Consider the following 16185-nt stretch of genomic DNA (forward strand, 5'->3'; position numbering starts at 1 on the left):
ACTCCATGAGCAACTCAAGAAGAAAATCTAATGGCATCTTAAATCAATGAGGACAGACGGATTATATATATATACATATGATGACAATCGTTGTGACAATTGGCTATGCATAGGAAATTTAAGCTTAATTTAATACTTAGTTTAATACTTACTAAGCTTAAAGTATCCCTACTTTAGTATTTATACCAAATAAATCCAGATGAATCAGATTCATTTTGGATCATGAAACCAAATTACGATGCATAGTAAATAAAAGGACAGGAAGTTGTGTGTTTTTTAATAAACAGAAGTGGGAAAGTCTTTCTAAGCAAGGCACAAAAATCCTGGGGCAATAAAATAAACAATTTCTAAATTTAAAAATATATGTATTCTTAAAAATTATGAACTAAAATCATGATTCTAAAAAATCATGAACAGGTTACAAGGAAAAAAACCCTGGATATAATAGCTGCAAAACGTGACAAAGTATGCATTATTATAATATATGTATCTATAAGTAATAAATAGACCCACAACCCAATAAAATACTGGGCAAATATATGAACAGGTGCACGGGCAGATAAACACACACATACACACAAAGAAATGCAAATAATGTGTTGATAAACATTTAACGTCAGTCAGCACTTATCACTGTAAATATAAGCAATAAAATACCAATGCCAAAGCTTTAGACAATTTAATATTGTGCACTACTAGTGAGAGTAAGCAGAAATAAGCACACATATACTACAGAGGGTTATAAGGTCATATACTTTTTTTGGATATTTAGGAAAAATTTAAATGCAAACGCGTTTTGACTTGGTTATTCCACTCATATGAATCTATTCTGCAAGCCTATTTGCACACATTATTAAAATAAACAGGAAAAGCTGGAAACAGTCATCAACATGAGACAGGCTAAATAGCAACAGAAAACCATGTGATAACTACAAAGACAGCGAAACTTCACTGCAAATAAAAGAAGTCGTCCAATTTATGTTAGGTTAGAAACAATCAAGATAAAGAAAGAACAGTGTGTTTATTATACTAGTATATCTGGACACCATTGATGGTGATCATCTGAGACAAGTGGAATTGGGGGAGAAAAGACATAATATTATATTTCTGCTTGTAGTGTTTAAAAATTACCATACATATGAGTTATTTTCATCATAATTTTTAAAACTCAAAATATAAAAACCTTAAGTATCTAAATTCTTATTTTTTGCATTGCATATTTTAAAGCTTAAATCATCTACAATGCCAAAATGCTATTATTAACAAACATTTTAACTTTTAAATATATTTTTCTATGTTAAATGTGATCCTTTTTTAAGATAATCATGATTTTCCACCTGAAATTTTTAAACTGATACAATAATAAAAGTTTAGATAATATAAGACCTATTTTAACATTACAAGGGAACCAGTAAGGTGTTAGTGTCTTTTATATTAGTTGAAATAACTATATGCATCAACATTTTAAAATATTTTATAAAACATACTCTTCTAAAACTTGCAACTTGCCCCTTCAGCAACAAGCTAAAGTAGTATTTATAATAATTAAATAATATAGTCTACATAAAGTTAATTTACATCAGAACTATTCAGAAATTTCTATAGTGTATGCTGGTTCAAACTGAATTGCTTTTGGCAGAGAAAAAAAGAAAATCATGCAAAATAAAATATAAATTGTCATCTCCAGATATCATTCAAAAATTAAAATTATTTTTGGAAGATCTGCAATTCACATTATTGCTAATATCACTAGTTCCTCATTTGGCCACCCAGTTTTTCAATAATATAGTCTATGTCAGTATATAATACAACAATTTTCATTTTCCATCAATTCATTTTTTTATGATTTCTCCACAGTGTTTGGAATTACCACTTCTGCTCTTAAGATACTTTGATTCAAATCTAGTTCCAAGGTATAAGATAATATTTATAAATGGTCTAGAAACAATAATTTTACTACACATTTTAACATAATAAGGAAATCATCTAGCTGACTGAGATTAACTACTTCTGCACCATGTATAATTTCCAACACAGAAATCTTATCATGTTCTTTGTCACCTCAGACATGACCAAAGGGCTTGGCATAGAACAGGTATCTAGGGAAAGTTCGAGGAAAGAAGTAAAGAAAGAAGAAAACCCTGTGATAAGTTTTGGATGAATACAAACAATGTAGACTTAAGTATTTTGAAGATAAATATTTGACTTTTATCCAATTTATTCCACCTTGGGCCCACATTCAAGTAATAAATATAATTTTATCATGTAAATATATGGATTTGCTTTAAAATAATAATTTTGACCCAGATTCTTACTATGCTACATTAAAGAGTTCACACATACCATCAGAATAATGGAAGTCAACACAGAATGAGGTAGTGAATGTTTAAAAACAAAGAAAAAATGTAGCTCATTCTTCCTTATTTTTCCTCATTATCAAGGGTTACATCCCCTCAAAAAGTGTCTCTTTATTCCTCAAAGGAAGTAATCTCTGGATAAGTAATTATTTCAAGATTTTTCAAACTTTTGAGACCTTTCCAACAGAATAGAAACAGGCAAAGAGAGCCTCTTTATTCATTCTAAGCAAGGGGCTCGTGGAAAAGATTACAACGGCCCAACCGACCTGCAGCAAGATGTAGACACCTGCCCCACAGGGGAGACATCACAGAGAATGTGTCCCATGTCCACTGTCACCCTAGCCATGGGAAATACATACCATTCATGGAATTGGCTCAAATGTATTGATGACGGAAGTGTTAACTGAACAGTATCAGATATCACACTTAATGCCAACCAGAATTAACATTTTTTAACCTTATGTATGATTTTCAGCTCTTACTATTTAGCTGTATGTAGAATTTTGGGGAGAAGACTGTAAATGAAGACTACACTAAAATTCTTGTAAAATGTTTATATTTAACAGTTTTCTAAAAATTATAATAAAATAAAAGCCTACGCTCTAGTATTTGCTTGAGTGGTTGTATTATAAAAGCTTAATTATTGGAAAATTTCAGAGAGCTATGTTAGCTTTCTTTAACACCTTCTCTTCCATGCACCTAAAAGCACCGACTAAGTAGATGTGACTAATATGCACTTAGGGGAATTGGACTCACTGAAATTCACGACATTCATCACTATATTATAATGGTCAACTATTAATCATTTAGATCTGACAATTGCATTATGAGGCAAGTATCATAATGGCCCCCGTTTTACAGAGGAAGTAAAAGGATTATAAAGTTTAACTGATGTACACAAAGTCACACACCCGGTAAATGCTGGAGCCAGGATTTCAACCCGTGTCTGCTCACTTAGTGCGCCGGCCGCCTTGCCCCTGGGACGGGAAGGCTCTAGGCCAGGGGCCAGCGGGCTTGGTTTCCAGGCAAGCTCTCCTCCCCAAGGCCGCAGCGGCTCACTTAGATTTCTGTTTTCTCATCTGGAAAATTAGCATAATAATAATTCTATTTATCCTATAAACCTTACAGAGCTACAGTGAAGGCCAAGCAGATGTGAAAGTGTTTTAAAAAGATAAAAGTGATACATAAATAGAAAGCTATCAAATGTACAAGCTCCCTGAAGGCAAGGATTTCCACTTCAGTCCCCTCCATGGCTCTGAGCACGCTGTTTAGTTCATAGTTAAGGCATGAGATACAATGAAAAAGGGAACATTTGGCTCATTTATGACAAAATAACCAAAATGCTTATTTTCTCATTTAAATTCCTAATATATTATCAAGCAGGATGAAGAAACAGCCTCATTGCACAGAAAGGAAAAAGAATGAGAGGTGTTCTCTTAATTTCTTCTCATTTAAATAAATATAATTCCATCAATTAAGTGAAATAAACACTAGGAGTCCATAATGTGCACAGTTAGACCAATTGTTAAGATATCTTAATTATGTGCTTGAAAGATCTACCAGGGATAAGAGATTTCCAAACTGTTCAACATCTTAAATGTAAGTGATTGAATAACAATGTTGAATGTAAATGTTGAATGTAAATGTTGAATAACAATGGGGAAGATGTAGAACTACCCCAGTTTCAGCACCTCAGCTTTAAAAATCTTCTCATACGTCAGCTCACTAAACATAATTTTAAGTGGCTTATGTGGTTTATTGTATTAGTCTCCTCTTTGTCACCATATGTGCTGCACTGATACACAAGCAGTAGAAAGATTCTAGCAAGGAACTAGAAATGCATTTTCTATTGTTCTCTGCCTCTCATACCAAGTGCTATCAAAACTATCCAAAGTTCCTAACACAAGAAGTGATAATAGAAGTTCACTAATTTTTGTGCACTTAGATGGGCCAAGCATAGTACATCGTGTTCCCTGCCTATTGTGGAGCTTCAAAACAATCCCATCATGTGTGATTCCCTTTTATAAAGGTGACACCTGGAGACTTAGGTAGGTTAAGCACCTTATCCAATGTCACACATTTAATTGCAGGACTGGAACTCAGTTCCAAGTACAGACTCTTAGCCAATGCCATTCTGCCTCCCAGGACATCGGGGTTGTAAACGTCAATGAATCAAGGTTTTACATTTTCATAGACAAAACATTTGTGCCTGTACTATTAAAGATGGCAATCCTTGACTTGTCTGTGTTCTGAGATATAAAGATGAGAATTTATGGTCTATTGCATCAAATAACTATAACTATAAAGCTCCTCGATAAATCTTTTAAATTATTGCCTGTGTTCCTAAAAGTTCCTCTCCAAATGTAATTTAGTAATAACAGTGTAAACTAGCAAAAACTTAAAAATGGCAAAACAGATAAAGCTATAAATTGTGAAAGTGCTTGGGAATTACAGAGCTCGATAACTCCATTTCATATATAAACTAAAAACAAGATTGAAATTTTTCAGTCCTCAAAAACACAAGACAAGAATAAAAAAAAATAATGACATAAACTGAAATGTATCTTTCACAAAAAAATAGTAAAACACACATAGTTCCTACTACCCCTAGAGATGGTCACTTCCAGAACTTTCTTTGCCAAAGACTTCTGATGAGGTGTGTGTGTGTGTTTTATTTGCTTGTTTCTTAAGAGAAGCCCTTCTCCCACTCTAGACTTGTAGGAACTATTTCTGTGGTAGCTGGATCATTCAAAACATAGTCCCTTTAAGTATCTGTAATTCACATAAATAGCTTACACGAAGCTCTTGAGGACGTTTAAAATGTTCGAAATTTGAACTACTAATATGTATATGACAATGTTTTCAAATATATTGATGAAATTGACTGCCCTAACCCTTATAATCCTTTATTCTTCAGGCTGAAAGTGCTCACTGTGTCCTGCATTTCAGCCTCAAATTATCCCTTATTAATTTTTGAATAATTAATGACAAAAAATTGCATATTGCTCAAGAGTTATCATTAATTTTGTTAAATATTCTAAGACATGCTAACATATTTTTAAATATATCAAAGATTTTTTAAAATATTATTCAGATGTAAAGAAATAGGATATATTACCACCAGATAACATAGACTAAAAGATAAATATTTCTGAGTTCTACCAATAAATCCCATTTATCAGCACTTATCATGCAGTTTTTTAGTTGCTACGGGTACCCCAGGTATAGGTCTCAGGTACCCCAAGCAAGACATAAAGTTTATTATGATACATTGTGTATCTCTCATATATTTAAACTTTTCAGAAAATATTTTATTTCATAATTATCAAGGATGACATTATTTGCCAGTTGAGAGTAATAAGCATCTAAAATTGGTGTTTTTACCTAAGAGGGATACATACTGCTTCTTTTCCTTTGTGTCTTCCTCTGGAAGTAGTTAATAATTTATAACTGTCAAAAGTAATTTTATGATAAAATTTCACAGTAGCTCAATGCTACTGTAGAAGAAGACTGACCAGAGACCTGCAAACTAAGCAACACCAAGTCAAGGAGAAGCCTAAACAATAAGGGAAAGAAAAAGAGTTCCCAGTTCCAAATTCCCACTGCCCTGACTAGGCACCAAGTTACCCTGCCTCTTGGAGCTTTTCCTGCGTCCATGGCCCCCTTCCCACCCTTTAAGAAATCTCACAATTTCAGTCTGCAATAAAAAGAAAGAAATCAGACAATTTCAATCTGCAATAGAGAATTTTTTTCCTTTGACGTAAAAATACTTATTTTGAAATGCTTGTTCTATCCTTTAATTCTTGCAAAAGAAATTTAAAAATATGTAATTCAATTGCTGACATATTGTTCAATGGACTGAACACTAATGCTAAAGAAATTGTAAAATGAATATTAAATCTGAAACAATAATATTTTAATGCAAAGCCTAATACCAACTGCAAAAGGTTTATGGACTAAGAAAACCTGTTCTTATATCAAATTGTATAACTTGATTTTCAATTAAATTCATGCTGAAATTAGGAATGATTGAGTAAAGCCATATATTGTTATAGGGATGAAAAATCAGATACTATTTCACTATATTTTAATAATAAGCATAGAGTATACTCAGTTTATATAAACATATTTCTATCATTTCTATCAGTATAATTGGGCATGTAGACCAATTAGACTAAAAATAATTGCATTGAAGGGGCACTTTCTGAGGTTGACTGAAATTCAATCACAGTGAAACTATCAGTGGACCATAAAATAAGTGAATATCATAGCATTTATAGTTTGCAATTAATTTCATATGAAGGATAAACATGCTCTGGAAACATGATGCCCTATTCAAAGACAAACTAAAACTTTCTCAATTCAACCCAGTTTGTATCCATATTTTAAATACTGAAATAATCAGGAAAAAATGTGGAATTAACGTACCAAGAAATAAACTATATAAAACTATAAAGTAAAATTCTGAAGAACAATCTAAATAGTAAAACTATGAGGGGTATATATTTTATTTATTTGAGAAATGTGAAGAGATATGAAAATTAAAACAATCTAAGAATTCCCTCATAAATTCCCTTACTGTAATGACCCCACCATACCTCCCAAACCTCTTTGTTCAATTCAATTGAAGACACTTATTTATAAGGATAAAGAGTCCAAATTTTAAAACTGTCTTTGTTAGACTACAAATTAGTAGTAAGCACACTATCAGTAGTATAACTTTTTCTATGATATGTTAATGGATAAAAATAAAACTATAATAACAAATTGGGGTTTTTGCTGAAGCAAATTATCAATAGAATAAAAATAGGACAAAGCTAAGTTATTAGAAAACAAATCCTAAAGATAGACTGCTCGTACAAAAATAGCAAAAAGAAAGTCATACATATTAAAAATCACACATATTAGCGCAAATGTTAGAAGAATTGGCCTGTGTCCAGAAACTGTGTCCTTAAAATTCTCATTCAAAGATATTCACTATAAAAATATGTTGTCATATGGTACTTTAAAAAAATTCACTGAAAGAATTAAGGGAAATTGTGATGTATAATACCCTGAGGTGTTTGGGGGGAGCAGACTATGACAATTTTGTTGCCATTAAAAAATATTTATAATCACATTTTGTGGAAAATGCAAAGCTAAAATGGAAGCTGAACACACCCATAACTGTATGGGCCCTTATAACAGATTCTTGTATTGTAATCACTTGTAACATGGCTTTTGCACTATCTTAACAACATTTATAAATCCTCTAAAAATGTATATTGTACATATTTTCAGTAAATCACTTTAACATATAGCAATGTAGCTTTAGAACATTGATAATAACTTTGAACATATCTAGCTTGTAGATGAAAATGAAAAACATATTACACCTTTCTTTAAATAGTATTTGAGGCAGATACCAAATAAATTGTTTCTTTTGAAATCCAAATGTAGAGCAAAAGCAAAATTCTGACTTTAAAAAGTACAAATAAGAAAATATATAATATGCAATGTGTTTAATAGATAAATAATCATTAAGGGCTTCAAAGCACTGAGAACTGGGCCAGGGTCTGTGAAAGCTACGTAGACAACAATGGCAGGGTCCTGCCTTCAAGAAGGTCACATTTTTCATTCTCCATGTTAACTTTAAAATGCATAATGTTTTCATTCTATACATTAAAATGATCAAAAATGACAAAATACTTTACATTGAGTAATACTGAAAAATAACAGATGTTAGACTCCTAATCAACTCCAATGTAACAACCACATTTATTTTTATTCAAATTAGTAAAATTTTCTCTGAAAACATTTTGATGTTGGAAAATTTTTAAATCATGGGTGATTTTGAAATTTAACTTTGAATTCAACAATTAATTTTCATTTTGTATTGAAGAAACAGTCATATCACCGGTTTGGCAATTTGTTACTCAGATCATTGGAGAAAACCTCTGAAATGTTGACTGAAATATAACAAAAAAGCTAATATTTTAATGAGAGCTGGAGTATCTTCTGTCGATTCCAGTTAAAAAAGAAAGAAAATATATTAATCAGTAGCATTAACATCCCAATAAAATGTTTAAGTCTGATATTTTAGCTCTGTGAAATGTATCCTCTGCTCCCTTAAAAAAAATAGTTCTGTATATCCATTTTTCAAAATTTGTTGAAAGTATTACAGATATCTCCTTTTCCCCATTGACCCCTTCTACCCCCCCCCCAGGCCTTCGCCACACTGTTGCGTGTGTCCATGGGCCAGGCATATACGCATATAAGTTCTTTGGTTAATCTTTTCCCACCCACCCACCCCGGCTTCCCTCTGAGATTCTGAGATTCGTCCGTCTGTTCATGCTTCTGTGTCTCCGGATCATTTTGGAGAGTGTTCTGCTATGTGAAACAAGCCAGTCAAAAAAGACAAGTACCTCATGATCTCACTCACATGTGAAATCTAAAGAACAAAATAAACTAATGTGTATCCATTTAGATTTTATTTCCTATAATAGCATTTTCTGTGCAGATTACGTACTTCTGTTGACTGCTTTTTAAGGGGGAAATATTTCAACCAACGCCATTCTTTGATTTCTGTTTAGTATAATGTATTATTTTCTTGAAACTCTCTTGTGGTAAATGAAGTATGAATGTTTACAAAAATCTAATGAAAAATTAATTATTCTTACATTCAAAGAGCTATTATTTCTTTCTTTGCAATCTCCAATTGAATATGACTGAATATGACTGAATATTTACAACACCATGTTGTAAGGTATTGTGTACTGTACATGTGCTCATGGTTTTCTTCACACCATGAATTCTTATCAGTGCTTAAAAGCATTCAAGTTGATTCTGGTTTTATCAAATTTTTGCATATCTTTAAGTTGGTAACTCTAGGTTTTAGTAATTACCTCAACAAAAATGTCAAAACATGACAACCCAGCCAATCTATAACTACATATACTCTATAATTATAAGTATACATATGCACATATTACATATATATATATATAACACACATGAAGTTGCATTGATTAAAAGCATAGTAAAAGTTTAGCAAACATTAATTAATTAATTAGATGAACACAGATATACAATCTCAATAATTTGTGACTAAAACCTAATGATAAAAAATACACGTTTTAAATGATATCTTGAGAATCAAAGCTAAAGACTAAAAAGTTATATAATTTTAGAATTCTCCCTTCCAACAGCATTTACAATCAGAGCTGTTTCCAAATTCCTTTATAATTCAAGTTTATAAAAATATTTAAGATAATCTATTTTAAAAGTAAAATTGAATGCATTCTGTCAGGAATTATCTTTCAAACAGCATTTTAAGTGATTTTTTTTTTTTAAAGTAGATGCCATTTATATATTTTTAATTCTTTTCCTAAATAAATTTGCAATGTTTCAAAGGGTATTCAGTGTGCGCAACAGTTTTATGAAAGAACAATATTTTCTCCAACATCTCCATCTGCTGGCTTAGAGAAAAAGTAGATTCCTATCTGCTCTTTCTTTAAATTTAATATTTTATGATTTATTTTTATGGAATTGAAATATAAAATTATTAAATTATTTTTAAATAGACTAATAGCTATTTGTCAAAGTCATTCATGAAATAAATAGAAAGATTTGAACAGGAAATCTAATATTTAATATTTTTAATTCCAAAACCCTATGGGATCAAAGACTCATGTTTACAGCCCATTTTGACAGTTTTATTTTTAATAAGTTTTAGTGATGAGAACAGCATTAAAGTTTATTAAAAATTTTTTAGAACATAAAAGTATGTAATATTTTTTTAAAATCTGCTGTTGATTTTATTAACAATACATAATATGTGGTATAAACACATATGCAACATCAAATTTATTTTTTTCACAAAAAAATTTAATTACTGCAATAAATTGCTTTTGTATAAGAACTACTAGACCATCTTCAATCCTCATACTAAAGCTCTTAAACAAGACCACAGTGGCCAATGCACACTGGAGGCATCAAGGCCTACAAGTCTTTGAAAAGTATTCAAAAGAGCATAGAAGGGAATGGTTGAAAAAGTGAATTAATATAAGAAAAGCATTCATTTAGTCTCTGACAACTAGAGGGCACTCAAATATGGGAGGGAGTGGGGAGAAAGAAATTCTTGAGGCCCATCACTGGTTTCAACTGTTGAACAATCAGATGCTCATATGCTAGTCTTTTTCCCCCTCTAATGTTATGGTTTATATTTTCTCATAATGAATGTTTATGTTTGAACAGCCTTCAGAGGAAAAAATTTAAAAGCTTAGTATTATCTGTACCTAAGAAGAAAAGAAGGAGGAAAGGAAAAGGGGAAGGAGGTGGAGGGGGGAGGTAGGAAGAGGAAGGGAGAGAGAGAGAAAAAAAAGAAATTGGAATCTGTCTTTATTTCCCCAGGTTCCCATGGAAACAAATGGGAACAAATAGGTACTTGCATTATCCCACTGTGATGGTGAAAAAGAAGGATGTGGGAGTTCAGTGCAATGCACAGTCGTTTTACCCGGTTCAGAATATAATGACTCCATTTCATTTGCATAACCTTAACCCCTTCAGTGGTCTTGCTGGATCCTTAAGTCGTTGTCAACCTCAGCATTTCCAAATAAACTCCTCCATCTCAGAAATAAAATTAAATTAGCGAGCTAATATATTTTCTATTTTGAAATTATTAAAGTATGAAACTCTACTTTCTGAATACGTAAACTTAACCCAGTGTGATTTTTATGGTTTAACTAGGAGAAAAAGCTACTCTGTGAACACTGGTTGGGGACACATATTTTGACAATGGAGTTTGAGAGTAGACTTCCTTAGCTTTCTGGAAGAAATGAAAGAAAGTCATTTTGGTTTTAGCTATCAACATATTTGCTGCTGCTGCTTCCACTTCATATAGGAGAGAATCAAGGACTCCCCTGACTGAAAAGGCAAGAAAACAAAGGCTAAACCCTGGAGAAAAAAATTTGAGCAGGATTTAAATGATCGAGGCTCATCTGGACAAATTTGATATTAGAGATTTCCATTCCTTTTTTGGACTGTTGACTTTGTAATTGTAGTTTTGCATAAGCACCTCTCTCTGAAAAGAGTTAAACAATTTTTACATTTTCTGTTGCTCTATGCAAAAATAAAATTAATAAGGATACAAACACTCCATTTCATTTTGCAGTCATCTCTGGAGTGTGAAATTCTAAAAAAAGAAGAAACTGAGCCACACGAATGTTAAACAATTTGCCTGGTCAATGAGTCCATGCCAACTCCAGAAAATTCTATCCAATGAGCTCTCTTCTGTAACAGTGCCTCACTAGTTCTTTTTAGCAACCAGTAAAATTACTTATGACATGGGTGTTGCAAATGTCGTCATTCTGAAGTCCCTCGTGGGAACCTTGAAAATGCCTTCAGTTCCTCACCGTCATTTGTTTTAGTGTCCCAGAATACTAATCCATGGAGGAGTAATTTCAGGATCTGGAGACAGGTATGTTTTAATTTCAGCTTTATTTTCTGAGCAAAACAACAACAAAAATCTGTGCAAAATGAAGATGCCACTTTCAGTTTCTCAGGGCTGTGGTCAAAAGAATTGTATGTGCGTGTTTCAATGAAATCCGTCTCCTCATTACGTGATGTATCATTCTGTGGAAGTTCTTTGAGTTCCATATGTGTTTAATATATTTACATTTTCTGTCTGCATATCTTACTTCAATAACGTTTATATTAAAAATAAACCTATTCAAAAATAGTGAAACTTGGAACCTAAACTAGTTACCTAACCTAAACTAACCATAACCTTTAATCTTTACAAAGCTCCAATGGTGATTCGACATTTGTTGGACTCAAGGAATTTTCATTTTGCTCAGTGGACATACCCTTTATATCTTATATCTCAGTCAGGCCCTCTCATTATTTTCACCAATGAGTGAACTTAATAATTGACCATTTTCAAAGTGTAGAGATGTCAATTACTTTCACCTCATTTTCAAAATCTACACATTTCCAGTAATAATAGTCTTGCCTTAAGTTTGTTACTTTTCAAAGCATTTTCACACTGGGATATAATTACATACAGTTAGATACTTAGCACAGTTGTATGTCAGTCATAATTCAAGAAAAAAAACTGGAAACAATATCAAATCAAATGAATAATCTAAATCTGGTGGGTAAATAGGTCAAGTATAGAAGCCTTCAAAAATTAAATGACAGGGGTTTCTTTATACGTATGTATGTCTATATAAATTTTCCAAGATATTCTTATATTTATGGAGATTTTTTTAAAGCTGCAAATCCACTTGAAGAGTCTCTGTCTCCTCTCTCTCTCTCCTTCCTCCCCCCTCCTTTTCCTGCCCGCCTCCCCCAGCTTCTTTTCTTACTTGGTATCAACATTTGAAGAAAACATGTAGCCCTGAAACCTTCTTAAATAGGGTCTTTATAAACAATTTAATTATAGGCATCTAATCTAATCTGATCATCATAATGACCCTGCTCCAACGGTCAAAGAAAACTGTTTCATTTCTTCATTCATCTGGAGGACGGTGGTTTCAAAATGATTTGAGAATGTTCCTGACACGATCATCCAGCTAACCCATGGAATATATGATTAAGGCTCAATATGAGGAAGTGGGATGGCACCCGTTGTTTGCCTAACGTGGGAAGAGACAGCCCTGGGGCTTTTTTCTGTGGTAATTTTCCACTAGCTCCTTTACACTGTAGCCAAAGTGGGAGGCGAGCCATCTGCAAAGCCCCCTCTAAATTGTTAACTAGGCGCTACAAAGTAAAAACACCAGATCGGGGAAGGATCAGCCCAGCCGGCAGGAGATGATGGCAGCTGCCGGGCAGAGGGCAAGCAGGTCCCGCGGCCGCGCTGCGCAGCCCGCGCGCGGGTGGGGCCGCCGGCCTGCCCACGGACCCTCGGGGGCTGCGCTGCTTGGACGCTAGGACTTTGTAGCCTCGGGGCAGCTTCCACGCCCGCCCCGCAGCGCAGCGCGCAGTGACGGGCGAACGTGGATAACTGACTGCAAAGACTAAAATGGCTGATCGGCGACTTCTCCAGATTTTCAAACTCGGCCGCATCTAACCGCTTTCAGGTCTTTTCCCCGTCGCTGCCCTGGCCTGAGCCGCGCTCCCTGAGAACAAAGCGCATCCAGCCCGCGAGCTGACCGCGGCCCCACCGGCAGAATTGCCCCCTTCGACTGAAGGCTGAAGCTCACCCGAGCGGCGAGAAACTGCCGCGCTCCGCTCCACGGGTACCTGGCGGAGCAGCCCCCGGGCCTGCAGCAGCCTCCCCGCGCGCCCCGCCGCACCGCACCGCACCGCGCCCCTCCGGTGGGCGTTATGTAACAGACCCGAGCCCAGCTCCCGAACCATTCAACAGCCCGTCGGGGGGCGCGGGGGGGGGCGGATAATACAGGGCTCAGGGGTCTGTCGAGGGAACCCGAGCTGGCCTGCAGACTTGCGCCAGGGCCGCAGGCGAGGGCTGCAGCTGCCTGGAGAGGCAGCCCGGCTCCGGCAGTCCCCGCGGGATCTACCCGACAGCCCGACGGCGCGCCCTGGGGAACAGCGTGTTCTCTGCGGGCAGGGTGCCACCAGGCTCGCAAGGTGCGCGAAGAAGGGGGCAGGGAGAAGCATTCAAGATAAACTAGAAATCCCCGAACCTAACGAAGCCCCCCACCCGCCTCTCTAATGCGCACACTCTTCAATTCCTTTCGCTCCCTCCTCACCCCCCCTTCAACCAGCGGGGGTCCCCGAGATTGCAGCCACTTTCCCCCTACGCTGTCACACGCACACGCGCGTGTGCAGTCACTCACACCCACACACTGACACACTGAAAGACGCACACACCACCCACCCCGCGCTCACACTCGCTGGCTTCCGCGCGCGGCACCTGAAATACATGAATATTCATTACTTACAAGCATTGGTGACTGCGAAGCTGTTTGCTACCTCCAGATTGTCGATGTGCGGTGTTAGTCTGAACTCCGAAGTGGAAAACTGAACCATCCCTACCCGAAATGCACTGTATTCTTGATCGGCGCCCCTGGGAAATAGCCCCCCTGTAAAGAACAAATACCAAGCAGGAGAACAGTGTCAGTGCCCGGGAGGGAAAGGAGAGGAGCCCGCTAGTGCCCAGCAGCCCTGGAGTCTCTTATTGACGCTAATAAGCGGAATAAATACATCGAGGGGCTCTGGAAGCAGGGGGTCGGGCATCCACATGACAGCCAAAGGGGTCACCGCACAGATGAGAGTCTGAGGGCAAGGTAGGTGGCCAGAAACACTTGCCTTTCCGGCTAACCACAAGCTTTGCATTCAGACCCCTAGAGAACCTGAGCAAACGGCAACATGCTAAGGCAGGATTAACAAAATGTGGAAGGCAGAGATGAGAAGATATTTTTTTCTCTATAGTATCAAGGCATCGTCTTTCCCCTTTGCTTCAGTCCTAAGAAAAACATGTATAGTCGAGGCAGCTTAAATCTGGAATGCAGTCAAGGTATGACATAAGTCTACATGACATGAATTAATTTGCTCACTGTGAACAAAGATTACCACCAAATTATGCACAATTCAAAAGCAGAGCACAAAGGATACCTACCTATCTGTATGCTGTTAGAAGAGACACCAAAAATTAGTCCCCATAAAACAGGAGAAAGGAGGGCAGATATATGCATAATCTTTTGCATTTCCAAGAAAAGTAGAGCATCCACAAAATATCCCCCTGTTTCCCCCTTTTCCTTCTCTTCCTGCTTTGGCCGTTTTCCTCAGCAAATTAGATCCTCCGCATTTTTGAAACAGCAATTTAGCACCGAGCTGCTACAACCCTGAAGCGAAGGCAGAAGAATTCCTATTTCCCAGGTCCTGCTGGTGGCTGCTGATTCCCTGCGCCCTGTCCCAGCTCCCGAAGTCCAGAGGACTGGCTGGCTGCAGTTTTCAGCGGAGCTGCCGCTGTGGTCCCAGTGCCTGGGAATATTCAGCACCCTCCCGTGCACTCACACACACTCACCCTCTCGCGCGCTCTTCTCCCTCTCTCCTCTCTCTCTCACGCGCGCGCGCTCGCGCGCACACACACACACACACACACACACACACACACACGCGCGCGCAAGTCACAGAGAGGGGCAGGCCGTCCCGGACGCGCGTGCGCGACTCTCAGCAGGCTGCCGGCGCGCGCCCCCCCCTTCCCCCGCCCCCGCCCTGAATCCCGCACCCCGCACTGCCCTGGCGGTGGCGGCTGCACGGCTCCGAGAAAACGCGGCTCGGAGCCCGGCGGCGGGTTTCCCTCGGCGCGGCCTCGGGTCTCGCGAGCGGTCGCGCCCGCCGCCCGCCGCTTGCCGCCGCCTTTCAGCACCGAGGACAGCGCCCCGCGCCCGGCCCTGGCGCGACCTCGGTGCGGCGGGCGCGGAGATGCGCCGGCCCGACCCGAGGCAGAGAAGCCCAACTGCTAATTGCTGTTGGCAGGGAAGCGTTCTGTCGCCAGGCCCTGCTGTCGTGCGTTCAGAGTAATTCTGATTTCTGTCTTCAGGAGCCTGTGAAACCCGCCTGGCGGTGTAGGAACGCTGCCATGCACCTCGCCGCATCCAGCCAAAAAGCAAATAAGCACGACAGAATACCCACTGAAGTGTCCCCAAAATTGTGAACTTTAACTAAAGGTGACATAGCCATGGTCCAGGGAAAACCCCACATTCTACGTTTAGAGGCTAAAGCCGCCTGGGAGAAGATGGAGACTGAATCTTTGAAAGACTTTGCATGGAAATCCAGCCTCTTAGAGCGTGTCCCCCTGGGCTGCGATGCCAACTTGCGGAGCCAGCGGCGTGCGGGAGCCTCTCACCGCCTTCACTGCGGACGAGACAGGCAGGCGTGG

General features: G+C 37.6%; 1 protein-coding gene across 7 annotated transcripts in view; it reads right to left on the reverse strand.

The window, feature by feature from the left end:
- The window catches only part of GRIA2 (glutamate ionotropic receptor AMPA type subunit 2), a 117311-nt gene extending 101862 nt beyond the window's left edge, over positions 1–15449 (reverse strand). For all 7 annotated transcript variants that reach the window (XM_081134341.1, XM_081134339.1, XM_081134340.1 and 4 more), the window contains exons 1-2: positions 14920–15449; positions 14243–14383 (exon numbers count right to left, since the gene is read on the reverse strand). In XM_081134341.1, coding sequence (XP_080990467.1) covers positions 14243–14383; positions 14920–15007 — 229 coding nt within the window. In that variant the 5' untranslated portion in view covers positions 15008–15449. The remainder of the gene's footprint in view (positions 1–14242; positions 14384–14919) is intronic.
- Positions 15450–16185: the final 736 nt, after the last annotated feature.

Source organism: Miniopterus schreibersii (assembly GCF_964146895.1).
Source record: "Miniopterus schreibersii genome assembly, chromosome: 4".
Lineage (NCBI taxonomy): Eukaryota > Metazoa > Chordata > Mammalia > Chiroptera > Miniopteridae > Miniopterus > Miniopterus schreibersii.